This window comes from Pleurodeles waltl, chromosome 4_2, assembly GCF_031143425.1.
Source record: "Pleurodeles waltl isolate 20211129_DDA chromosome 4_2, aPleWal1.hap1.20221129, whole genome shotgun sequence".
NCBI lineage: Eukaryota > Metazoa > Chordata > Amphibia > Caudata > Salamandridae > Pleurodeles > Pleurodeles waltl.
The window spans coordinates 160,534,169-160,560,432 of record NC_090443.1 but is presented as its reverse complement, the minus strand read 5'-3'; the positions used below and the strand labels follow the sequence as shown (position 1 = coordinate 160,560,432).

Sequence of the window (26,264 nt, the reverse complement as noted above, 5' to 3'; positions counted from 1 at the left end):
GTGGTGTTTTCACTGTTACTGTATGATTTATTACACAAACACTTGATACATTGCCTTCTAAGTTAAGCCTGACTGCTGAGTGCCAAGCTACCATTGGGTGGGCACAAGATAAATTGGATTGTGTGTGACTTACCCTGACTAGGATTCTGGTCCCTATTTGGAGAAGGGTGTATACCTCTGCCAACTAGAGAACCCATTTGTAACACCCTGTTTAGTGGGTTTAAGGACTGCGTCTCTTGTCATATTGAAAGAACGAGCACTTTTTCTTTAAGAGTCTGGAGGTGTATTCATGTGTTCTCTGGTGAACAGAACATAAGTTCCAGCATTCAGGTATCAGTACATAACATAACATACCATGTATGATCAGGTACACACAGCAAAGGTTCACAGAGGTCTGACACAACATTTCTGATTGTGCGGCACAGGATTCATGTGTAATTAGCTATATAGAAGATGAGAACCTTTTCACTGAGGTTGCGCTGCTCTGCACACATATCCAGGAGGCAGTTGCAGGTCTGCTTGCTGATTTCTTCTAGGAAAGTATTGCATAGACCAAGTCCACAATTTTTCAGGTGAGGGTACTATGAGAAAAACAAGGATGTAATTTAAAATAACTGAATGCGGCACTGGCACTTTTTATTTCCTAAATTATGTGAACTATGAAGACTTCTGTAAAATCTCTGACTTTCCCACAACTACGCATGTTTTCAGTACACATACTTTTTAAAGTCCAATGCTGTCATTCCGCATCAACTGGCTCTTGGTATTTTCACTCACGAAATGAATATAAAGTACAGTGATACGTATTCAACCTAAACTATTGCCAACTTTATTGCAAATAGTAATCATTCACCAATTTATACTATTGGGTGACCTACTTCTACTTGTGAGGAATGGGGAAAACTGTCCTGTATAAAGAAAGCTCCTAGGCACCTGTGTGTGCCTGCAGAAAGTGTACTGTACAGTGGAGATTAATTCATCTTTGGGATTCAGGAACCCTCAACTTGGCAGATGAACACCGGAAGCTAGACACAAAATAGGAATTGGGAGGAAATAATGGGTAGGCTTTCATTCATTTGTTACTAGTGGTAAGTGTATAATTTGGTGTCACTAAGGATTTCATATGCGATGTCTAAGAAACCTTTACAACTTGTATCCATTTTGTCGAGAAGAGGGTATTAAAGCCCCTTGACTCACCTGGTGCCTATGGGACTATTCCCTAAAAGCTAAGAACTCACAGCCACACATGGTCACTATTAGGACAGTTACACGAGGCAGGGCAACAACTGGGATCTTTTTCACCTCAAGAGAATCATAATGTAAATCTGAAATACCTAACGTATGCTCTTGATACTTTCTAGCAAGTTTTAGTATCAGAGAAACGTTTTCTGTGCTACTTTATGTTCAGTCGTTCAGTTTCTGAAGTTTGTGAGCCAGTAGCGCAATGTTCCCACAATTCTAAAAATCAAAACATAACGTTTAATTTAAATATCAAAGAAGAAGCAAAGGTTCGCTATAAGCTTTTCACATAAATGTAGAATATTCTACCTCAAACCATAATTCTTGCATTAGAGAAAGAGGTTTGGGAAAGGACTCACTCAGCCACCACCCAGTCAAAAGCCTATTATTGCCAATATTGTCCTTTTACTGACCTCCTCCGGGCACATTTCGTGGACGTTGTTCACAAACTGGCTGCAGACCAAGGGAAAAGAGATGGAATAGCGTAGCATCGATGGCTCCTCCATAGTCGCTGAGAACATCTTCTCAAAAATACGGACGTAGAAACTGGGAAGTAAAGGGGTGGAACAGTAAATACACGTATTAAGGGGAATGCATAACGTTGATCTAATAGAACCTCTACATTTATAGTTGTAAAAAATGTTCGGATGGGAATGATAAGAGAGCAAAAGTACAATCTGAAACAGAGCGTGGGAGGAGAAAAGCAACAACTTAGTTGCTTTATTACGAGCCCTGCTTAACACAGCAATCAGAATTACTGATGCCGCGGGGCCCACATCAGTGCACCACCTTTTAAAAGGCTCCAGTATTACATGGCTCTGGGGCCTCACTGGTGCTATGCTGTAATGCGAGGTCCAAGGGACCCCATGGGCTAAAAGGACTTCCAGAATGTAATTGCTGCATCTGCATATTAACAGCCATTACATGGTACCTGAACTGCCCTCAGCTGGGAAGCGAACCCTGCCACTCCATGAATGAGAAGCATCGTGTCCTGCAAGGCTCACTACAAAGACAGAATCAGATCGCATTACACTAGGCATTACTCGATAAGGCAAAAAAGGGAGAAGAGCAGAGAATGGAGTGGGGGTGAATATAGAAGGGGTGAGACAAACGAAAGAACTAAGGTAAGAGGTGGGAGAGAGATATAGATGAAGAGTACAACAGAGAGGGCACAGCTGACATGAGTGGGGGTAGAATTGTCAAAAAGAGCAATAGGCTGGAGGAAAGGGAGGCTGGGGAAGAGGAGCAGTGTGTATAATAGGCAAAATCAGTGAGAGACTGGAAGAACCTCGGAGAGTGATGAGGTGACAGGTATAGCATGTAGAGGTGGGCGAGCCAACAGATAACACGAAGAGACAGTAGGTGTCATCAGAATGAAAATATATATATATATTTCTTTAACACACAGAAATGTTTCATCTTTCTACACCAGATTATATCACTGCATTGAGATGTATTTATTAAAAGTGAGAGTTTTAAACATAAACTGGGAACCGTTCCTGCTCCTTTCCTTATTATAATGGTATTCATACATTTTAAGGCATGTCAGATTTTAAATGTACTCTTGATGTGTACTAGATTCTTATTAACATGGAACAATACTATGGTCTATTACATCAAACACAAGAGGGGTCTGTATAGCGCACATACCGAATGCACATATTTTTAACTGCTCTAATATGTGACAGTAAAAAAATAGAGGAACTGTGAAACAAAGCATTTGTATTGGATCACACTATTTAGTCACTCAGAGCAGCCAGGAATGATCTTAGATTTTTCAGTTTCTCTCAGTGCAATTCAGCCTGTGGATGGGTGTCTCTTTATGACATTAAAGCTTAACGCTCCATCTTTTTTTCTTGGAGGATGAGACTACTGCATGGGTGATAGGCAGGGTCCACATTGTCTTTTTGGCAGATCTATATAAAACAAACCCTCTCCCTTGTTATAGAGGTGCTTTAACAGACCCAGACTATCTTTAAAAAAAGTTTTGTCACAGGGAGATTTGCTCGGATCACAGGGTGCTGAGCCAAGGCCTGGATTAAAACTGGCTCCCCATGATGCATGGCGGCAGTTGGCCACATCACCTCCAGTGAAAGTTCAGTTTGTTTTAAGGTTTTAAGAGCATCTTGAGCTAAGCCAGGCCTGTGGCTCGAGCTTTCAGTGGCTCGCCTACCTCTAACAACATGCAATAGAGAGAAATGTTAAGAGGGGCCTAATCCATGCAACTATGTAAGAGCATTTCAGAGAGTGGGAAGGTGGAAGGGGAGCGGTGGATGTAAAGGAAGAGACCGGCCGAAATAAGGTAGGAGTTTGGGAAGAGAAAAATGGTGAAGAGCAGCACCTAGGGGAGAGGTGAATATTGGACGGGCAGCGCCAGCATATAGACCGTAGAGGAGGGAGAGTGATGAACCATGTACAGTAGGGCATAGAGGAGATGTGTGGTTGTAACAGGCTGGGGATGGGGAGAAAGGAGAGGCTAATGTAAATCAGGGAAAACCAGCAAAAAACTGATGAGGATGAAGCAAAAGTTTAAAGGTGAAAGGTTTGGCATAGATAGGAGAGACAGATATAAGAGAGACAGAACCATCAGGAGAACCTAAGTGGAGAGAAGAGAGAATGGTGAGAGATGGATGTGAAAGGACACTACCACTAAGAGCTGGGAAGAGGCTGGCGGAGAGAAGTAGGGGAGCAGTAGATTTTAGAGTGGTAGAGCCACCACTGAGGAAAAGTTAGGGGCTGGGGAGAGATGAGAGGTGACAGGTACAGCAGCGGGCTGAGAGGTAGATGTAATATGGACAGAACCAGTGAGAAAGTTAAGAGACTGGGCAAGAGACGAGGTGTAGTGTAGAACATGGAAAGAAGAGGTGGATGTAAGAGAAGCAGAATCAGTGAAACAAGGAAAGGGATTGGGGTGATGTAAAGGGGACAGACCAGCAAAAACATTAGGAGACTGGCTGGAGGGATAAGAGGTGAAGGGCAGTGCATGGACAGGAGCTGTAGATATAAGAGAGGCAGAATCATTTGGCTCATTGTCATGTACAGTACAAAAAAAGGCTGGCCAGGGCAAGCACACTATGGTGTGCTTCTCCCCCCACAAAAAATAAACCCAAACCTTAGTGATCTGTCAGTCATGGAGCCTATGTGAGTAGATAGACAGTAGGTTCAGGGAGGCACATCTTGAGTTGGAGGATGGAAGACCAAAAGAGGCTAGGTTGCCTCGGGCCTGACTGGAATGACTTGTGGATGATAGAAATTTTCTTGCAAGGGTCTTGCATTCAATTAGCTCTTTAACCAACATTCATTGGATTTACCTGAGGGCAGGTGCAATTTGGTTATTACTTCTTGGGGCTAAATATGAGTCGACGGCATGGTTCTGATCCCTCTGAAATGTGTCAAGTGTCTTCTCAGATATCAAGTACATAATTTTTAAACTGTAAATCTTTGGAATTATTTCAGTTTCAATTTGCAAGCCAAGCACCACCCTCCTCAACCTACCTGTTCCACGATTCTACATTTATTTTCCAAACAGGTGTTAACTGTGCAGACTCTACTATAGTAAGTCCCTCTTGTTTTGTTGCTTTAATATACAACCTGCCTCTTTAGTGAATGGCTCCTAGAGAAACTATTGCCAGCATTTTTCCCCATCCACTAACTGTTGAGCTCTTTATATCCCTTAAAATGTAGTTTGAGAGTAATTGCTTTGTTTAGGCACTCAGTGAGCAAGTGTGGTCCAGCCATTGATTTGTGCCCTCTCCTCATCTTATATTTGCACTCAATGCTTTCTGTTGTTTGTTTCAGCAGTTGCAGGCCACTCACCCGGTCCAGCATGTAACCTTATCTTGAACTTCACTGTCATAAAAGGAGGGCTGGGGAGTCACTTGAATTCCTGCTGCATAGCCCTTGTGACAATCTGTCTTGGAATTTTGAGCATGGACTAATCTGGATACAGTTAGTGAATATCTAACTAATCATATCATTTTTGGAGAGAGCTAGGCATAGTTTTTTCATGCAGTTTGACAGTGTATTTATTTTATTAGGGTTACTATTTATATTTTTTGCATTTTAATGATGTTCTCTCTAGGTAAGTGTGTTCTTACAAAGCTGCTTTAACATTGGCAGAAAATTAGTAGTCAGTTGATATCACTTCCTCTGATGTTGCAACTTAGAAGGGCCTTGCATGTTCCTATTCTGCAAGAGGCACCACAAATCCTAGAACCGGTCCAGACCGCAACACTGCTAGATATTCAGCACCTAATGAGGTTCAGAGGTGTGTACACACATTTCTGCATTCTCTCTGTTTTCCCGAGCTGTTTTTCTGGAAATAATTGACAAGTTTTTTCTAGTGAAATGTGAACGGGGAAAAGTTCAATAATTAGCAGGTATTCCTACACAACACATAACCCCAATTCCACTGTGTAATCCCTTTTACAGTTGAATCTAGATTTACAGCACCTTGTAATGATGTCTAAAGTATATGATCTAACTTATTTAGCAGATATTTATGCAGATTACAAATGAGGTGGAGAGTTACTAATACAAAACTGCTCTCAAACGATTATAAAACAAACAGTCACATAGGTTATTTTTAAGTCTCGTTTTTCAGACACCATAAGTTATCTGTTAGTGAAAAGTCCAATTGTCAGCCCATTGCTTACCATTGGTTGGCTTTACTGTCACTCTCATTTGCTTGTTTTTTATTTCCTAGCTTTTGTGCACTTTTCTTCGTCCTCTTTCCTTTCTGTGGGAGCATGGGCATATTACTTATGTCCTTTCAGTGCTTGCTTTCAAATAATTACTTTCTTCTTTTGCGTTAAGCACTTAGTGAAAGTGAATTTGTTTTTCTCCTATCTTCCTTGTGTACTTTTCTCCTCTGAGCCCATTCCATGTTGAGCTTGCCCTCATGTATTTCTTCTGTGAATTGCTTTCTCACCATTGTGTTTCTCCTGGCCTGATCGCCATTGCTCTCTCTGGCCTATTGCCACCCAACTCTTTGTATTGTTTCCCTCCTCTCTGTTATTTCCTGACACCTGCACTCTATGCTTTGTTTCCCTGACCCACAGTCTTTGTGATGCTTCCCCCAAAATGTAAACGTGTCCTCTGTGTTGCTTCCTCCACCAAGCTTAAAAAACACTTTCACGCAACTTATTTTTTCATAAAACAATTCAATTGGGTAAATTTAAAAACAAACAAACAAAATTACAGCCACTGTGTCCTAGAATTTTTGATTTGTTGCTTTCTTTAGCAATGATGCACAGCATCTATGGACGCTGTGCAGCATGCCAATAGATCCTAAATACACTACCTATTTTGCTTTGCCTATGCTTATTTTGTGTAAAATGTTCAATACCTGGCTAACAGAAACACTGATTCTCTATCCAAGCCATGGAACAAGACATTGTAAGGTCTACAGGACTGGCAAGGTCTCTCAAGACAAGAGTTCTGAACTCAGAGGTTGAAATCCCTATTTATTTAGAGCTTATATACAGTTCATCCTTGTTCTTCAGCACTTAATGTTTAGTATTGCTCTTTCTCCTTCGGTAGTCTGTTTTATGCCTTACTGAAAAAAAATCCCTTAAAGAAAGACGGAGTAAATGGTATGATTGTCCTTTGTTAAACAGCTCCTGTGTTTATGTGTTTATGATGCACTGTAAACTTCAGATATAGATTCACTGCTGATCTTGAAATTAATTAATAAAATGAAATTGACCAAGCGCACACATGCCCAAAGGTGTCAAGGTGCTAAAGGTTGGATAATTCAGATGAGAGACAGACAAAAGTAATTTTTCTAAGCTATGTCTGAAGATTACAGAGTGAACATCCACGTTTTCAATGCTTTTCTAACTGAGGCATGGGAATCCAAGCTAGAGACCTGTTGAGGGAGAGAGTTCCATAACTTGGCTGCAGCAACTGAGAAGGCTCTTGTTCTCCGAAATTTGGGGATAACTACCAAACTTTGATTTGCCGATTGAAGATGTCTAGTGGGGACATACCACTGGAACACAGATCTCATTGCTCCAGGGCCCGAATTATGGAAAGCCTTGTGAGCAAGGCACAAAGATTTGAACACAATGTACTTTTGTACTGGTAACCAGTGCACCTTGGTTAGTTTGGCTGATACTGACTGGCATTTAAGGATGTCTAGAATAAGTCTTGTTGCTGCATTTTGTACTATTTGCAACTTGGTCAGGGCAGACTTTTTGATACCAAGATAGAGCACATTACAGTAGTCAGGCCTGGATGATATGAGTGCCAGCAAACGTATTTACACACTGATCTAGGAATGAGTGAGAAGACTTTGCACAGGATCCTAACAATGCAAAAACAACTGGAAACTGTGTGGTTCACCTGCTAGTCAAAGGCCAACTTTGTGTCCACAATCACACCAAAGTTTTTTGCTCAGTGAGTGGGAATAGGCAATGATCCCAGCATCTCTGGACACCAATTGGTGTTCCATGTGGATGGTTCATTAGCAATAATGAGTACCTCCATCTTGTCTCCATTTAATTTTAAGCAATTATCTCTCATCCACTTAGACACCCTCTTCATACAGTTGTTGAAGTTGGTTGAGACGGACTCATTGTTTTTAGAGATAAAGACAATGTTTTGGGTATCATCAGTATAAGGAAGTGGCTGTAGTGCGAATGTCTGGATCAATTTTGCTAGCAGAGAAACATAAATATTAAATAAGGGTGGACTCAGGGAACATCCCCGAGGAACCCACATGGCAAGGTGAAAGAGTCTAATTTGAATTGGTTGATTGTCACCACCTGAGATCTATCTGTGAGAAAGGAGTTTAGAAGGTCTAGAAGGGACCTTTGATCTCTAGGCCCTGAAGCCGACTTGTCATAATGGAGGGAGAGAGGGTATCAAACGGCATGGACAAGTCCAGTAGGATTAGTACTGCAGCCTGACCCATATCAACCATGGATCTAATACTGTCCACCGCTGCGACCAGTGCTGTTTCTGGGCTATGGTTTCTCCTAAATCCAAACTGAAAAAACAACTGGTATATCGTATTGTTCAATATAAGACATAAGCTGTACATTTTGATGCTTTCCCAGGACTTTTGCCAGTACAGGGAGGAAGGAGATGGGACAGTATTTTTTAAAGCTACTGGGATCCAGATTCGGCGTTTTCAGTAAGGGCCTGACTGGCACTTTTTCCACATAGGTGGATAGCATCCTGTGCTCATGACTTTGTTTATAATGGAAGTTAAGGGAGGAGCAATGGTATTGGCTACTGGACGCATTCTATTAGAAGGGCAAGGTTCAAAAGGGGGACCCTGAGTTTATATCATGAAGGTCATGCTCCATTTGTTCTGCTGTTATGGGGGTGAAGTATGTTAAAGCAGTCATGTGCCCCTATTTCATCTCTGATCCCTGAGACGTTGGCCTTGGTTGGTAATACCAGCTGGGAATGCATCTGTATTCCCTTAAAGGGGAGATCAAAATCACTATAAATTGTGAGAATTTTGGATTGAAAATAGTCTGCCAGTGTGTTGCAGAAGTCCTGGGATCCCTCTGCGTTAGTATGGTAGTTGGGGGCAGATAGGTTAATGGCCTTGAAAAGTTCTCTCCTAGATTTGGCCATGACGATCTTCACAGTGTAGAAGTGTGCCTTCTATTCCTTAATAGCATCTTTATAGTCCCTAATAAGACTCTTATATGTGTATTTCTTCTGTCTGTCATAATTCCTTCGCCAGGTGCGTTCCTTTAGCCTGCAAGATTGTCTCAGTACTCTGAGCTATTCAGTAAACCAGGGAGCTGATGGCACCTTCCTGTGCATCTGGGTTTTCTTAAGAGGGGCCACCACATCCAGTGCTGACCTGAGCCAGGACGTGAACTCCACTGCGGCCAGTTCCACATCCTCATATTCCTGGTTCTAAGTGTCATTGAGAGAGTCTCTGTTGATAGGCCCTTCCAACATCTACATGCTCTGTTGTTATTACAGTTTAGGTCTTCTTGTTTAGCTGGCTGAGGAAGTGAGAGATCAACTGCATAGTGGTCTGACCAACTAAGCAGCAGGGTTTCACTAAGCTTCGGTAGAGGATCTTTGGAGAATATACCCTCCAAGGTGTGTCCTGAGTTATGCGTGGAAGCATTGACCATCTTTGGGAGACCAAAACAGACCAATAATTCCAGAGGGTCCTTAAGTCCTTACACCTCTCAGCCTCCAAATGGAAATTGAAATCTCCCAGCTAGTAAGACTGTCTTTACCAAGGAGGGGTTTGAGCATATAACCAAGTTTTGCAGTGAATGCAGATCTTGGATCAGGTGGTCTATATAATAAAATGCCAACAAAGGATTTGATGGGTGTATTTTTATAGAAATATACAGTGCCTCACAAGGGCTAGGATTCTGAATTGGTTCCCTTAGACAGAGATATTTTGCCTTATGGACAAATGATTGGCCAACTCCTAGTCTGTTCTATTGAACCTGAGGATCAAATACCACGGAGGGATAACGTTCACCAAATCGGGACCGGAGGCATCATTTGCCCAGGTTTCTGAACGAGAACTTAGTTTGGATCATTTGTGTCAAGAAATTATGAAAATTCTAATTTTGCTTTTGACTACAGATCTGTCATTTATAGGAAATACACTATAACTCTCTTCTTTGGAAGGCCCCTTTTTTCTGTATTATCAATATCAAAGGTAATACTAGACAGTGGAGCCGGCGAGCCAGTCCTGAACCCAGATGAAGGACAGATGCTGCCATTACTGTGATAAAGTTAATTGAAATTGAAGGAGGAATGGCAGGGAAATTACTGCCATTTCTTTCACTTATAAATCTGTTCTAGCGGGTAGCATACTCGGGAGGCCATTTCTGTTATAAAATAGTCAGGGCTTCTGGCGCCTGGTGCATTACGGGCTTAGATGGGCTTGCCTTTTATCATTTTATCTTTTATCATTCATGTAAACGATGATTCACAATGCTTAAGGACACAAAATCACAATGACAACTTTCATCAGCATGGCTCCCAATACCTCAACCTTCAGGTTTCCCTAATTCTAATATGGGCTCCACCCATATTGGATAATGAAATCTCCACATGCTCATCCGATATGGAACTGGCCCACCACATTCCTCCTTCGCAGTAGTTCATCAGTGTATTGGTGATCTGTCAGTCGTTTCTCAAAGTGTTGGTGAACAGCTACTCAGAGTTTCTGAACATTGATGAAATTTTAAATTCAGTTAGTGTACTTTAGACATGAAAATAATGAAGCCTAGTAATCCACAAATCCAAGAGACATCTTTCTTGTCTGTTCGATCTGACTTGCACTCACTCTTACCGGCCTTTGTGAAGAAACATATTAAACAAATGGGGGTGTGAATTGGTCCAAATCAAAATATGCAGTTTATAACAACTGAGTTGATCCTTAGAGGTCAAGAATATGTATTGAGGTTGGAAAAATAACAGGTACAACCTTATGTTTCATCGATTTTGGTAATTTCTATCCATGTTTGAAATCCAACGGCTTGTACGTGCTGGTAGAATTAAAGGATAGCTTTGAGCCTAGGATTAAAATATTTTGCACAGGACTCGGTTTGGGAGAAAAGACAGTGGCAAGAGTTGTTTATACAAACAATGGTTAAGTTCTAATACGTTTTAGAAGCTTGTGGTTTGTCTACCATATTCGTTAATCCTATAATGTGATGGCTGTCTTTTACTAAAGTTGCTTCCCCAGTCTTAGATAGCCACAACAGCTCTTTGATCTTTCTGAAGTCAACACATGCTCCCACGGCTCTCTACTGCTTAAATTGTCACTGCCCAATCAAGGATTAAATGAACACATATTCAGTACACAAATTGCTCAATTTAGTCTGATATTAGTCACAGATTGATTGATGCATAAAAACTTCTATTCAAAAGGGTTTTACTTTAGATAGCTTAGCTTTGCTGGATAGCAAAAGATTTTGCGTCTTCTGGGAGGATTTTGTAATATGTCTGGTGCCAAATAGGCTCCTCCTGTGTACCTGTAAGTCTAGACTAAAGAATAACCGATGCTTTGACAATTATAGTCACTCCAGTGGGAGCTTGTGAACATCTACATGTACTTCATTACTTGTTTCTGGTTTTATTTTGTTACTTAGCTTCTGTCTAATCAATATATTTTGTTTGGTAAAAATCAATAAGTACTTCTCTTGACAGAACAAACACCCTATTGTACACACATATTGAACATTCACTCTGTTAATTGTACTCAAATCTTTTCATTTTTTGTTTACAATGTTCAAATAATAACACAAATTGTGATATCATATTTCTCTCTATTTGAATACAATTTCAATAATGTCACTTTTCTGATCAATAATGTCACTTTTCTGACACCCAAATACAGCAATGGTCAGTTAAAGGCACTACGGACCACTGTTCTGTGAAGGCTAAATTTTTTCACAGCATCCAATAGATGACGTCTTCCAATTTATCCCCATAAAGCGAACATGTTTTTTGTATTTTTGGTCATACCTATCCCCCCTCTTCTCTCCTTAATGGGCACTGTCTGAGGTAACGTTTTAAAGGCCTCTTCCATAATACGAGAATACAGTATATGGATGACAGTCACTTCGGAAACATACCAAAACACATCACCAGTACCTCTCCTGTCTTCTGCAATTCAGAAAGAAAATTAAGACATATGTCTTTGAAGATAATACCACTCTATTCTGTAACTCAGCGATCCTTAGTTCCTCCGCTTGGCTTGAGGTTAGTAAGAACACTGTACACATACATTCATACAAAGACAATGCAGTTCATCTCACAATAACTTACCAGTGTTCCACAACTTGAGCCACATTGTTGCAGATATGATCTATAATCACACTGTCAACTATCTAACTGCCCTACATGGGATTGGCCACGTTTACAAGAAAATCGATTTTACCAATAGTACCCTCTGTTATAATCCATTCTTCATAAATATTGCCCTATTTACAGAAAAAGATTTTCACCTAGGAATTTACAATATAACCTCGGATTAAAATAAGTGAACTTTCGTTGCATCAGTTTTCACTTTTAACGTATAAAAAGTTTGCATGTTTTAAACGCACAGGATAAAGTGCAGCCCCATTTATTAAAGCGTATAAGCCAACACACTGTTGAGAACTATTTAACAAAGCCCTTTAGGGAAAGAAGAAACAACAGATTTTAGTTCATCACAATTCACCATAAAGACTAATAGAAATCTTGCCTAATGTTTCTACCTGATGTCTAATAGAGTGATTATTGTTATATTAACTAAATATCTTTGTTGTGTCTCACTCAATGGACATATGGACAAAGAGTACTACCTTGACAGTAAAAAAGTATTGCTTTTAGATAGCTTCACCATTCTCAAGATATTCTTTGGTATTAGCAGCCACCAGTCCCAGTAGCCTTTTATCACAGCCCTTGTAATGAGGCTTGAGGGATAGTAAATGTAATCCTATCTTCTCCCCTTAGAGGTGGTCCCATTCCCAGTCTATGTCTCCAAGAGAATAGGAAGCATATTTTTCAAAAAAGCGAAGATGGGGTGAGGGATTAGAAAGAGAGAAGGCAAGACACTGGTTTTCATTTGAAGACCCGGATTGGTTTCTCTCAAGTACAGGATGGAACAACATTTCAGAGGCACATTACGACTCACATTATGTCAAGAGAAGAAACAGAAAACAGTGAGTATTGAATAAAGGAGGAGAAATTCTATAACAGGTGAGTATGAAGAAAAATACCTGATGCTAGACAAACTAGGAAACTTGCTCAGAACTGAAAATGAGTTGCAGACCTCTCTACTGGAAGGTCAAATCAGAGGCCTAATAGGCACATACTCAAAACCAGATGAAAGTTTATCATACAAAAAACTAGGGTTGAAGTAAAAAAACACAAGTACAAAATATATTTCATTGTTTCAGCTATTCATATAATAATACAAAATCATATATATGTGAACTTTTTCCTTTTCCCACCTTTTTTTTTAAACTAATCCATTTTAACAAATGTTTAAGTCATGCCATTCAACCAGTCAATATCATTCATACAAAACTATCATTATATATATATATATATATATATATCATTGATAATAGTCAGGATGTTTCGCGCCTCAAAGAGCCCTACCGGATCAAATACTCTGAAGCAGTCCATAGACGAAGACCTACCTTCGGCTATGGACTGCTTTGAGTAAATATACAGCGGCAGCCCACAGGCTCACTCTTTCCCATGGAGCCCCATCCCTATTTAAGGATGGTCTTCCCCAGTTTTTGTCTATTCGACATATAACTGTTTTGAGTGAGTTTTCTCTGTTTTCCAATATAACTAATAGAGTTCAATATATGGTAGTTTTCACTCATAGCTTAGGAGAAGGTTACTGCATATAGCCCTGATGAAGCACCATTTGATCCGGTAGGGCTGTTTGAGGCACGAAACATGTTGACTTTTTTGAGTGGATAAAGAAAATTTATTTTAATACATCCTTCAGTAGAGTATGGGATCATTACCTCGCTTTCATTCTAAAATGCTTTTTTAATCTTGTCCGGTTCCCATTTTCGTTTAGTAAAATTCTGTTTTCGGAGTGGGTTACCTAGTCAATTTTATTCCCCTTTTTCTCTCCAGCTTTTTTCTTTTCTTCTTTTTTTGCCTATAGGTCTGAATTTATTCCTATTCATTAATTTTTTGTATCACGGCACAGATCATTGCAAAATAGATCTCCGGCAAAGAGCCCCCTCGTGGGGCCCGTCAGACATTGCAGCGCCAGTCTGGCAAGGAGCGGGCCCTATGATGAAGCATGACATCAACTGGATGTGTGAGGGCTCTTGCTTCCACATATAGAAGTGCATAGTGGTCTTGTATTTGTCTTTTGGAACAGTACACTCTATTTTTTCATAGCAATTAGTATGGGGACCGTACACTGGACCATATAATCTCCCTGTCCCCTCCATTTTCCTGATTATTTGAATAGTATACTACACCATGGTAGTGCATATCCCCCATGCACTAAAGGAGCTATTCCATTTGGCGGAAATGATCAGAATACAGAGGAACTGCAGTGAGGATGGCCACTTTGAACAATGTATTAAACAAACCATCTCCAGAATTAAAATCAGGCATTATAAAGAGCTGGACTGACACCAGGCTGCTAGTAAAGCCCGGATGGTCGACCATAGTGACACTTTGAAAACCAAAGAGAAGGTTAGATCAAAAAAATGTTTCTCATTTATTAGCATTCATTCTAGGATTAATCATGAGGTTTTTAAAATTTGGAATAAACACCGGTCACTACTTACAGGGGTCACTGGGGTTGGTATTCTACTTTCTGAGAAACCTTCTATAACTTACAAGAGAAACAGGACCATCAGAAAGTTCCTATGCCAGAGTTATATTCTACTGAAACCTAATGAACAAACCATCTCACCCAAATAGCCTGTGGGTTTCTACACTTGCAGGACTGTAACATATCTCACCTCGGTCTTAAAAAATTAAAAGACTTTATGTATACCATGCAGAAAAAATATGATATTCGCCTTATTAAATGCCAATCTTGTTTTGTTGTATACATTATTATTTGTATTTGCAGCAAGACATATATAGGCTACACTTCCCATCAATTGAGATCTCACATCCAGGAACCTCTTAGAGAGTGCTTTACCCAAGAAACCTCCTACTGTCTAGTCCTGAATAAATGTACTAGTGGAACCAGTAGAGATAATTTTAGATTTCATGGTTTAGATTTGGCCCTGTTGGATCAGAGAGGGGTTGACAGGAAACTGTATTAATGAAAACTGGACGTCAAATGGATATGTAGGCTAAGATCAGTGAATATGGTACTTATTTCAGACAACGAACTTCATTTTTTGTGACGGCTTCTTTGACAACCATTTTGGTTCCCTTGCTTAACTGTTTGATCTTTGATCTCGCATGGTGTACTCTTCTATGGATTGGGATTCCCCCTCTGTTGGTTTTGCCTGCCTCACTGCATGATTTTGACTGAATGATGATTTTTTTTTTTTGTATTTCCTTCTCATTTCTGCTCTGTTTTTTACTTTTTCTCTGCATTAATCGATATGCATGTGAAAGCATGCAATTGAGTCTTGCATGGTGCACTGAACTAAAAATAGGGATTTCCCCTCTGTGGGGTCTGCCTGTCTCATTGCATGAAGTTTACAGAATGATCATTTCTTGTTGGATTTCTTTTTTGATTCTGCTTTGGTTCTCTGGGACCTGCCTGTCTCCTTGCATGAAATTTACAGAATAATTTCTTGTTGGATTTCCTTTTTGGTTCTGCTTTGTCTTTATATTTTTTCCGTATCCTCTTATGAGTATCGGATGGCATGGAAGGGGAACTCCCTAAAAAATTATTTCTAATTAATAAGCTACACATTGTCATGAGAATAATGTTAAGGAATACTTCTTGGCTTATGTGTTGTAGAGTTATTAAAGGTGTTGTAACATACTGTGTCCATTATAGTTATTGTTTGAGACGAGACCTCTCTTTGTTAATCTAGTTGCCCAGTGCTTGGGATATGCCATTGTTTACTGTCCTTTGGAATTTGACATTGTCACACTATGAATATTTTGCACTTATGTATAATAACAGGAGTGTGACCCTTCATTGTTCTAAAATACTTTTCATGCCTCCGAATATAGAATAGATTAATTCACCTAGTGTTTTTTGTGTTGGTCCAGCACTTAGAGACGGCAAGGAACGCCAGTCACAGATGTTTGAATTTGGACCTGAGGTGGCTGCCTGAAGGGGTGTGGCCAGAGGGACTGTAGGTGACGTTAGTTGAAGCGTTTGATTGGGATTTGTTGCCACTGAAGACTGTGCTTATTCCGTTGTATACATGTTTGCTACTGTGGGCTATCGCTCCAGTTGTTTGTATGGGACAGGGCCATTGAGTATCTAAGAAGCCACGTGGCTTACTTCACTCGGAAAACCTGAACGCCTGGCTGATAGACATTACCCCTTGTCAAAAACAGATAGGTGGCCTTACACAGTTAATATAGTGTGGGCAGGACACTATATGACTGTCTCGTAAAGAGTATCATATCCTTCTGTTGGTAATATGCTAGTGGTTGGTGCTGGCTTTGTTTGCTAGACCATGCCCAAATTGGGAGGTAGGGGATGTGAGCATCACAGGCCGTAGTGTACTCGTAATGTTGTGTAGGCACACGTGGCGTTGCATGTTTGGCCCTGCAGGCAGCATATGCTGGCTTCTCTGCGAGGGTATTACTCTCCTTGTGGAAACGCATTGGGGAGTGGCCCTGACTTTGCTTGCCAGACGATGTCGAAACCTGTAAAGACTTGCTGTTGGCATCACTGGATACAGTTCAAACTGTGTCCCGGTTTGGCTGTTTTTGATATAGTGGGTGATGGGCCAGTGAGTTCATGGGATACATGATATGCATTGATTAACAGGCGCACATAGTTCGGAGAGCTGGAGCTTTTGGAATCCGGCTCTGCTGTATCTTTTCATTTGTGATGTGGCTTTTAGTTTTCTGATGTTTGAGTAATGATACTCCAGTACTATGGCGCATTATATAAAGTTAGGAACATCTAGACTGTTGTATGACTTGTGTAGTTTGGGCATGTTCCAATGTTTTCTTTTGCTTAGCCTAGGCTGTAGCTTGAATGACTGATTTCAGTACTCCGAACCCTTGACACTAGCCTTACGATTGGTCCATTAGGTATGCAATTTCATGTGTTATAAGGTATTTTTCTTTTTTAAATGTGAGTCTAAAGGCTGTTTGTGTTAATTAAAAAATATTTTGGGGAGCACTTCTAAGTATATGGTGGTAGTGTCTGGCTCTTTGACATTTGTGATTTTGAGTCTTGTTTGCTCTCTAATCACTGAGATTTTATCAGTAAAGCAAGAAAGAAACCAAAGAGATATAAACTTCAACTACAAAGAAAAATGACTGTATAGCCCATCTACCACCTTGCCCACACGCCCTGCTGTTATGAAAAATACTGTAGGTTTCACATTGTGAAGTGGAGAGGAACAGTCTCTGCTTTTGGTTATTGTACAATATTCTATACCATGCCCAGAACATCATTCGGGTTGGTCCCATACAATTTAATTTTGATGAAGTGTGGAGCGGTCAGTTTGTGTCTACATCTTGTGTTTTGAAGTGTTCTAGCATGGTGCCCCATGCCATGGCTACGGGATGCTTACGGAGACCTCAGTATTTTTCTCTACAAAATGCTTAGCTTACTACGGAGCCCCAGCACCATACCTTCTCACACCAGTTTGCAGTTAGGGGACCAGTGGGGGATTTCCAAAGTCTTGTTAGTTGCCTCTTAGCTAGGAGCAGTGCTTGATCTACAAATCGTGCCATTGCTCTCAAGGATTTAGGCCATCATTCAGTTATTCCACATTCGCGTAGAGGCAGTTTGTGAAGAATAACAGAATTTGCAATGTACTGTTTTCTCTTCCCTGATGAAGTCCTTTTTGGAAGTCGAAATGTGCTGACTGGGCTAGATTTTTGCATTGAAGAATAAAAGTGGTTTGAAGACTCTACATAACGGCTCCTGTGTATCTACGGACTGAATGAAGAACTTGTTACTTTGATGAACTGAATAATGTCCTAGTTGAAGGCTATATAACTGATTTACCCAGATGCCCCATGTGATTCAATAGCGCTCCCTTCTCTGTTGAGAAGACTGGGTCCAACCTGGTTGTCTATCTGCCCAAGGAGCATCGCCAATCAGCCTGACTTTGTTGCCACTTCCGCTATGTTCCTCTCTGTAGCAGCAAATTTTGTTCAGCACTAACAACCTATAAGGTTCTAAGCATAAGGTGTCTCTGGCCTCATGGAGCCCTCATTGGCTACACCCTCCAGCCTCCTCCCGCCGGAGTGACAGCACAAGACCTTGACCATTACCCCAGAAGTGACTCTGTTCTGCTCTGCATCCAAATGTAACTATAGCATTCGTACCAAACATCTTGCTAGTGTGACTGTGTGAAGTCATTTTATGGAGAGACCATTGCAATGACAATCTCTCTTTCTCTTTCATCCCATTATAGGATGGAAGAGAGAGAGTGACATGACCACAGAGGGAGCCTCAATGACCCCGTGGTCCTAGCTGACTCATTTTCATCTGTTTCCCTGAATGCATAATTGTGTGCAGGGAAATGGATGAAAACTTCACTGTCTGCAAGTAAGAGCTGTTTGACAGCTTTCACTTGCAGAAAGTGAAGTGCTCCTTTTTCTCCGACCTAGCTGGAGCTTTTGAAGCTCCCACCAAGTCAGAATGAACAGCTATGTCCAGGGGGTGGGCACCCCCGGACATAGCAGGAGCTGGACCTGGGGTGGCTATCCCCAGGGCCATCAATGGCTCCTCGAGGAGGACCACGAGCCCCCCTCTCCAACAAGTATTGCCCCAGGGAGGTGGTGGTTCCGGGGGGCTGCAATGGGGGGGCCCCACATAACATATGACTTTGGCTCTGGGAGGTGGCGGTCCCCAGGGCCAGGGGTTGAAAATGGAGAACTTCATTTTAACCCTAAGTGGGTGGTGGTCCCCAGGGCTGTGGGGGGCATGCAGCCCCACACACAGAACCAGATATTTGCCCAGGGAAACGGCCGCCCCTGGGGTCTGAATTGGCCCCCCTTCATTATTGTATTTTAGCCCTGGGGAGGTGGTGGTTCCCGGGGCTGGGGATTGCATTCTCACCCTCCACATAACATATGACACTGGCCCCAGAGAGGTGGCGGTCCCCAAGCCCAGGAATCCAAGGCAGACACCCTTCATTATTGGATTTTAGCCCATGGGAGGTGGTGGTCCTCAGGCTGTGGGGGGACTGCGCTGCCCCAGCATAACATATGAGTTTGGTGGGCCTCTGCCACCCGGCAAACTCATAATGAGGGCCTATGTATCTGCTCTTAGGTCCCTAGAGGCGACATGTGATTTTGAGTACATAAATTAAGACCAGGTACGCTCAATCAAATCCTAATGAGGACAAACTTTTTTTGCACTGCATTATCATCATGTTTTGGCACTTTTGCAACAAAAAATTATGCTAATGCGGTGCAAAAAAGTATAAATCAGAGCCTAAGAGTCCAAAATTGTTTGAGGGTAGGACTAATCTCACATTTAATGAAGCTATAGACATTCTCAAAGTGATCGAACAATAAGAGAGATTTGGCTCGAGATAAGGTTTTGAAAGAACACCTTTTCATTTCCACGTAAAAGTGCTTTCTAGATTCCTCCTCACACATCTTAACTCTGCCTCGTTGATCACTCTTCCATGTTTTTGTGCTGCACTATAAGCCTTCCTGTTCAGAAGCATGACCTTGTTTTCAAACTTGACCGACTTAAGAGACACTTCACTATTCATCTGAAAGCAGCACTTATGTGTCTTGTTTTGAATCCCATAGATAGGTTTTTATGAGAAAAGGCTGCTCTGTACCAGAGACATGCATGATGGTTTAGATCAAGCTTCTACTTCCATTTACCCCAGGGTCGTGAAAAGCTATAAAAAGCAGTACAAAAGTAATACCTGTTATCAATTCAATTCAATTCAATTCAAAACAATCTTTATTCGGATTTTACTCCAGAAAAGAAAAACAGAAATACCTGTTATCATATATGCTCAAATTATTCATTTACCAGTAGACAGCTGTTCCATCTCATCTAGATATCTGACTTAGAATAGTTTTGCTACAGGTCTACTTTGCTAGTAAACTGTGATCAGACTTTCACTCACTGACTCCCCGAATCATTTCTGTTTTATTTCGCATTGTGTAACAATGTTTCATAAGTCAGGTCAGCTAAAAAAAGGGCTGACAGAATATTTCATAAAAGGACAAAAGAATAAGAAGAAACATATTTCATAAAAAGTCAAAAGAATAAGAAGAAACAGGAACACAAGAGAAAGAAGTCTATTGCATGTTATCATTACTGTGCTAGCAGTTTCCATCTTGATAATTTGAATAGCTGCCTACCAGTTGATATGTTTTCTATGTGGTACAAGAAAAAGGGGCACTTTTGGAGAGGGTATGTAGTAGAAGTAAAAACATTAATCTTGTTACTGATGAAAGTGAAGAGTTGTAGAAGAAGATAATGGAATCCAAACATGGCCGTCACTGTTTTCTCTGAAGAGAAGAAAGAAAGTAAGGGTTTCCCCAGACAAGTTGTATGTATTTATGGTAAGGAGATTACCCTTATGACTGATTTGTGTGCACCATCCTGAAGAAACGACTAGAAGATAAGTTATGATAAGGTTGTGTCTTATTTAAGCCTGAGGCATGGCTGGATAGGTGCAAGTGGCATAGGATCAATTTGTTGTGCTATTTCATGGGTGAAATTAATTTCAAGGATGGGTGCAGCAAGGCAAAATATTGTAGAGAAAGGTGAAATGGTTCTGGTTTGGTCTCATCAAAGTGTCATGCAGATAAAACTTAACCCCAGATTGACTCCTCCTGTTGATGAGATTCTGTCCAAATATGATGCTTCACTTTTTAGTCCATGGATGACAGGTAGATTGGGAGGACTGCTACTCTGAGGAGTGCAAACGTTTTTGCATGGGAGTAGCAGCATCCATCTGTTCCCGAAAGGTCAGTTCCTGGAACTAGGAGGGTCACCACCATTAGTAGGATAGTTTCTCCACATCCATTAGATAAGTATCAATATGTCACATGAGTGAGGAGCACTCACATCTTCTTAGTGAGGACTAGGCACTGTTTAGGTCCTGATGAATCGCCACCACCAGGGACTAATAGGGCGAGAAACATGTCAACAGCAACTTCTTTAGTGTAGGTAGTTAGTCTCACACAGTACTTGGTTTCCCCCTTCATCACATTTGGAGATGAGGGAACCCCTTTCTGTCACATCTTGTTGAGGAAAATAGGTCATTACACCTCACATTTTCCCTTCCTGTTTTTGACCTTGACATAGGTCCCAATTAAAACTATTTACATTAAAATTTGTCATTCCTGTTACTACAGTCGATTTTAAACACACTTTCTCGAGTCCTCTACACATTTCACTTTCCTTGGCAACCACAAACAAAAGATTTTTGGAAAAGAGCCCCCTTGTGGGGCCCATCAGGCATTGCAGTGCCGGCCTGACGAGAAGCAATGCCCGATGATGAAGCATGTCACCGAACAGTGAGTAAGGGTACTTGCTTCTAACACACTAATGTGCCTGGTGACCTGGTGAAGCCCCACCCAATCGGTTGAGTGGTGTTTAACACATCTGAACTGTGTGCTTTGATAATATTTGAATGTGATGCCAACAGTGTTGATGTTAAGATCTTGAAATATTGGGAGGAATATCTAACAGATTTTGATAAAACACTGGATGAAAGATTTCCAGTGGTATACTGTGACACATTAGGAGGGTATAATGGTTTCAAACACTAGATTATCTCAAAGAGTATTGCAGTTCCCATCAACCATCGAGTGAGGAATGTTCTTATGAACTATAGGGAGAAACTTAAGAGGATTCTTAAAGTTAAAGACCTGCGTCAAAGAGAAATTATCGATCCAATGGAATACTCCAACTAGGTTTCCCGGTCGTCATTTCTTTGAAGAGTTCTGGAGAATTTAAACTGTGTATCAATCTTCGGATTTTAAATAACTAATTCTGCATGGATTGTCACTTACTTTTGAACATACATGAGGTGGTCATGACCATCAATGGGGCAACTATATACTCCACCCTTCTTTGGCTAGTGCAGGTTGTTTTGGCTGATGAGTTGAAGTGATTTACAGGCTTTGTAACATGAGAAGGTATGTTTCATGTAAGGAAATGCCTCTTTTTGCAAGTTTACTACACCTTTTTGGACTGATGCTGCTTTTTTCCCTTCTCTGAGAGTGCAAAGAGGCAAGCTAACCAAACCAGACCTCAGTGCCAGTGTTCTAGTCCTATACAAATTGCATGTTGAACTGGATACACCCAATTGTCAAGGACTCACTTTCTTATAAGTCCCTAGTATATGGTAGCCAGGGTACTCGGAGTATGTAATGCAGAGTGTCCGTTCAGGGCTGCAACACTTTTTGTGCCACCCTATGTGCGGCAAAGTACAAAATGGCATCCAGCCTGCAACTGCAGAGTGGAAGGACAATGTTTGCACTGCCATTTCGTCACCCTATCCCTTAAAGGTATACATGTCTACCCTAGTGAAGGCCTATCGAATTCTATGGCAGGGAGCTGCATTTTGGTTAACTATGGCATACATTTTTAAAATGTCTTAACAGCAACACTTGAAAACTGTTGTTTTGCTGAGGAGAAAGTTAGTAGCCCCATTGGCTAACACAGTGACACTGGTCGGCACCCCAACCCAGCTAACTACTGAATGGGACTACCTAACTGTGTCATGTAAGATATCAAATTAATCATGGTATTAAACAGGACCTGATGCCCAGGTCGAATTTAATACCTCAATTGATGTTTAGCAACTTTTAGAAAGTTGCCATTCCACACTCCAGTTAGCCCAATGGCCTCACAAAGGCCCTGGCACACGGACAGCTTTCTGACAACCTGGGGAGACATGTGACGACTCCCGAGGCCTAGGAACAGAGGCAGTTGCCACAGAGTAAGATGTCACTGCCTCTTCCAGGATGGCCACTCAGGGTTTTAGCCCAAAAGGTGAGCTTTAAAGGGGATGCCGCCTTTGTAAGCGAAGTAGCAACAACATCCCTGAACAGGATGTCTTTTGTTCCTGCCAACAAAGTGGAGACAGGGTCAAGGAGGGAAAACTTCCCCCCTATGTATTCCTCTAGTATCCACACATCTAGGGTAGGCTATCAAGCTCTTAATATCCAAGGATGGGTTGTACAATCTTGAAAGGGACAAGAATATGGGACTCTGGAACAGCCATATGCCACACATCATAGGAACTTCATCTCTAGGTAAGAGGGTATCCAGTTGCCTATTGGCTAGTGACCACGTGGTCCTCTCAGGGCACTCTTCTGGGATAAATATGGCACCCCTGGTACCATGAGCCCCACATGACACGACATCAGAGAGAGGACAAAAGGAGGATTGCCCAGGTGCCCTTGGACCAGCACAAAGAACGATTGCACCGTTGAAAGGACTGCACCTGCTGCACTCTGGGCTAGCAAAGTTTATACTGTGCCTGTGGCTTATCGATCAGGGAAAGTTGATCCCAGCTCCAACCTACAACATTGACTTCAAGAATCAGTCGGCTGATCTCCTGGAACCATCTCCACAGACACAAGAGCTAAAGAAGCCCAAACCAACAAGTTGGTAGCCACTGAAGATGTTTTGCTGTTACCAGTCACTGTGAACCCAGTGGACAACTCCAAGATAGCTATAGTTGCACCCAGGTCTGCCTGACTCAGGAGTGTTATCCAAGTCTGGATTTGTCACCTCAAGGGACACTAGCCCCCACCTAGGGATTTCACCCCAACAAAGGTGCAAACTGACCAGACGCCCAGCGTCGGCTGGCCTGCTACTGCAACATACAGGACTTTGAGGGACCCCGATCTATGTGGCCAAGTTCACCCTACTTCACCCATAAAGCAAGGAGCAACCACAAAGACACCATCATCGACCACACCACAAACTGAGAATTTTTTGGGCATCTTTTGCCTGCATCCCTCAATATCATGGCAACTCCATTGATGTGCATGGTGATTGTAGTGTAAAGGTTGCCTTATAAATGCATGTGTGGCAGGTAACTGTCCAAAGTGTCCTGCCTGACCCCCCCAGGACCTGAGTTCTACCAGAATTGGTCACCCATTCCGGGCCAGAGTAGACAAACTAAGGGGCATACTTACAAGCCCCGAGCGCCACAGGAGCGTCCCTTTTAGCGACACTCCAGTGGTACTGTGCACTGCACCATATCTGTGGCATAACGCAGCTTTGTAAAAAATGGGCCCCTCAGACGCAGTTTTCTGTGGCAGAGGGGAATGTAATGGGTGTTGCTGTGGACATTCCACCGCATCACCCATTGCTTTTGATGCTGCCTCAGGTTTACAAGGAATCGTAAATCTAAGGCAGCGCTAAAAACTAACGTCACTCCAGGGGTGGCGTTAGCATCATGCAAAGAGGAGAAAGATTTTTATTTCTCTCCGTTTTTGCTTTTTTATGTTTGCTGCATTCTACAGCACACATAGAAAGAGCAAAATGCTGTTAATGATTGTTTATGTACTGGAAGGTGTCCCTTCCTGCACATAAACAATTATTCCCTTTAAAGTAGACACCCTTGCACTATGGCACAAGGATTTCCGCTTTGGCGCTGGCAGCTAAACTTAACGCCAGCGCTAGGGGAAACACAGGGGTGTGTTGCATTTTCGTAAATACGGCGCAACCCTGCAATTCAGAACAGAAGCAGCGCAGCGCTGCTAATTTTGGCACAGCGCTGCACCAGTTCTATGTAAATATGCCCCTAACTGTTTCAAACTTTCTAAAAGTTTACAAAGTTTTTGTTGACCAATGCTCATTTGCGGTTGCATTTAGAAGTGATAATATCTTCTAAAATCTCTATCTCTGAGACCCTCTGATGGATTTTGTTCACAAAGGACAAAAATTGAAAAAATGTAGAAAAATATAATCTATTGTTATGAATGAATGTCTTCTATCTTTCGTGTAAGTTCCTATTACATTGTTTGGTACTGTTAAATGCTTCACACACAGGGCTAAATTTACTCAAAAGTGGTGAAGTGCAGTGCTGCGACAAAATTGGCAGCGCCGCTGCATCACTTTAGAAACACAGGGATGCGCCTATTAACTAGAATACGGTGCACCTCTGCGTTTCCCCCTGCGCTGGCACTAAACTGAGCTGCCTAGCGCCAACACAGGCATCCTTGAACCACCGTGTAAGGATGTCTGCGTTGAGGGGTTTGGTTGTTTATGTACAGAAAGGTGTCCCTTCTTGCACATAAACAATCACTAATGGCGATTTGGCACTTATGTGTGTGCTTAAACAATCACTGATTGCGATTTGGCACTTCTGTGTGTGCTGCATTCTTCACAGAAGTGCCAAGGCTTCATTTTGAAATTATTATTTATGTGCAGGAAGGTACACCTTCCTGTACATAAACAATAATTTCTGGCATTTTGCTCTTTCTATGCGTGCTGTGAAATGCAGCACACATAAAAAAAAGCAAAAAACAAGTAGGAATAAAAGTTTTCCTCCTTGTTGCTCCTTGCTAATGCCACCCCGGGGGTTGTGTTAGATTTTGGCGCTGCCTCAACTTTGCAAAAACTTGTATACCTGAGACAGCATCAAAACACAATAAGTGTTGCTGTGGCACACCCACAACAACACCCATTGCACGCCCCTTCCACGCAAAGTGCTGTGTGTGAAGGGACTCTATTTACAAGGTGGCGTTAAGCCACAAAAGTGACTTAACGCCACCTTGTAAATGCGGTGCAGTGCACAGCGCCACCAGAGCATCACTAAATGTGATGCTCTGGTGGTGCTAGGGGCTCTTAATGCTCCTTAGTTCCTTTGCCAAGCCCTACTGCTCGCAGCCACAGCTTCCCAGGGTTGAGCGTAAGGCTAAGTAAAGAAGCCTGACTGGACACAAGATGGTATTTGTGAGTGTGCTGCACGATCAGGCCACACAGTCATCTCATACATGACATCCAAATTCTCACATTTCAATTAAGCAGAATGCCTTGCCAGAACGGTCTCTGTTTTTTAGAGACTCATGAAATAAACTCTTGATTGGCTAATGGATGCTATAGCATTCAAAGATAACATCTTTGTTTTTGGAAGAATTCTGAGAGAACGTGAAGACAATTAGTGAAGGATCTGAAGGTATTAGAAGCTAAGAGCTTGACTTTGAAAATATCCAAATAAAAGTTCAGCAGGTTTGCTGTTGAATATTTAACTATCATAGTAGCAATGAGGGCATTAAGCATGAGGGGAATTTAGTTAAAGCAATTGTTGAAGTGTCCACACCAGAGACCAAGGAACCTTTGTTATCTTTTTTAGGCTTAACCGAGTTTTCCATACAATTTGTTGATGACTGTGCTACTAAGGTGGATCGTCTGAGATGTATTTTGAAGAAAAATGTCAATTTTAAATGGGTGAATGGCAAAATTAAGCTTTCAAGAGTCTTAAATAGGAGATAGT

At 41.6% G+C, this 26,264-nt stretch overlaps 1 protein-coding gene across 2 annotated transcripts in view; it reads right to left on the bottom strand.

Annotated features, from left to right (window-relative positions):
- NCKAP1L (NCK associated protein 1 like) overlaps positions 1 to 26,264 on the bottom strand; it is a 1,641,522-nt gene that overhangs the window by 1,089,067 nt on the left and 526,191 nt on the right. For both annotated transcript variants that reach the window (XM_069231027.1, XM_069231028.1), the window contains exons 17-18: positions 1,653 to 1,785; positions 462 to 581 (exon numbers count right to left, since the gene is read on the bottom strand). In XM_069231027.1, coding sequence (XP_069087128.1) covers positions 462 to 581; positions 1,653 to 1,785 — 253 coding nt within the window. The remainder of the gene's footprint in view (positions 1 to 461; positions 582 to 1,652; positions 1,786 to 26,264) is intronic.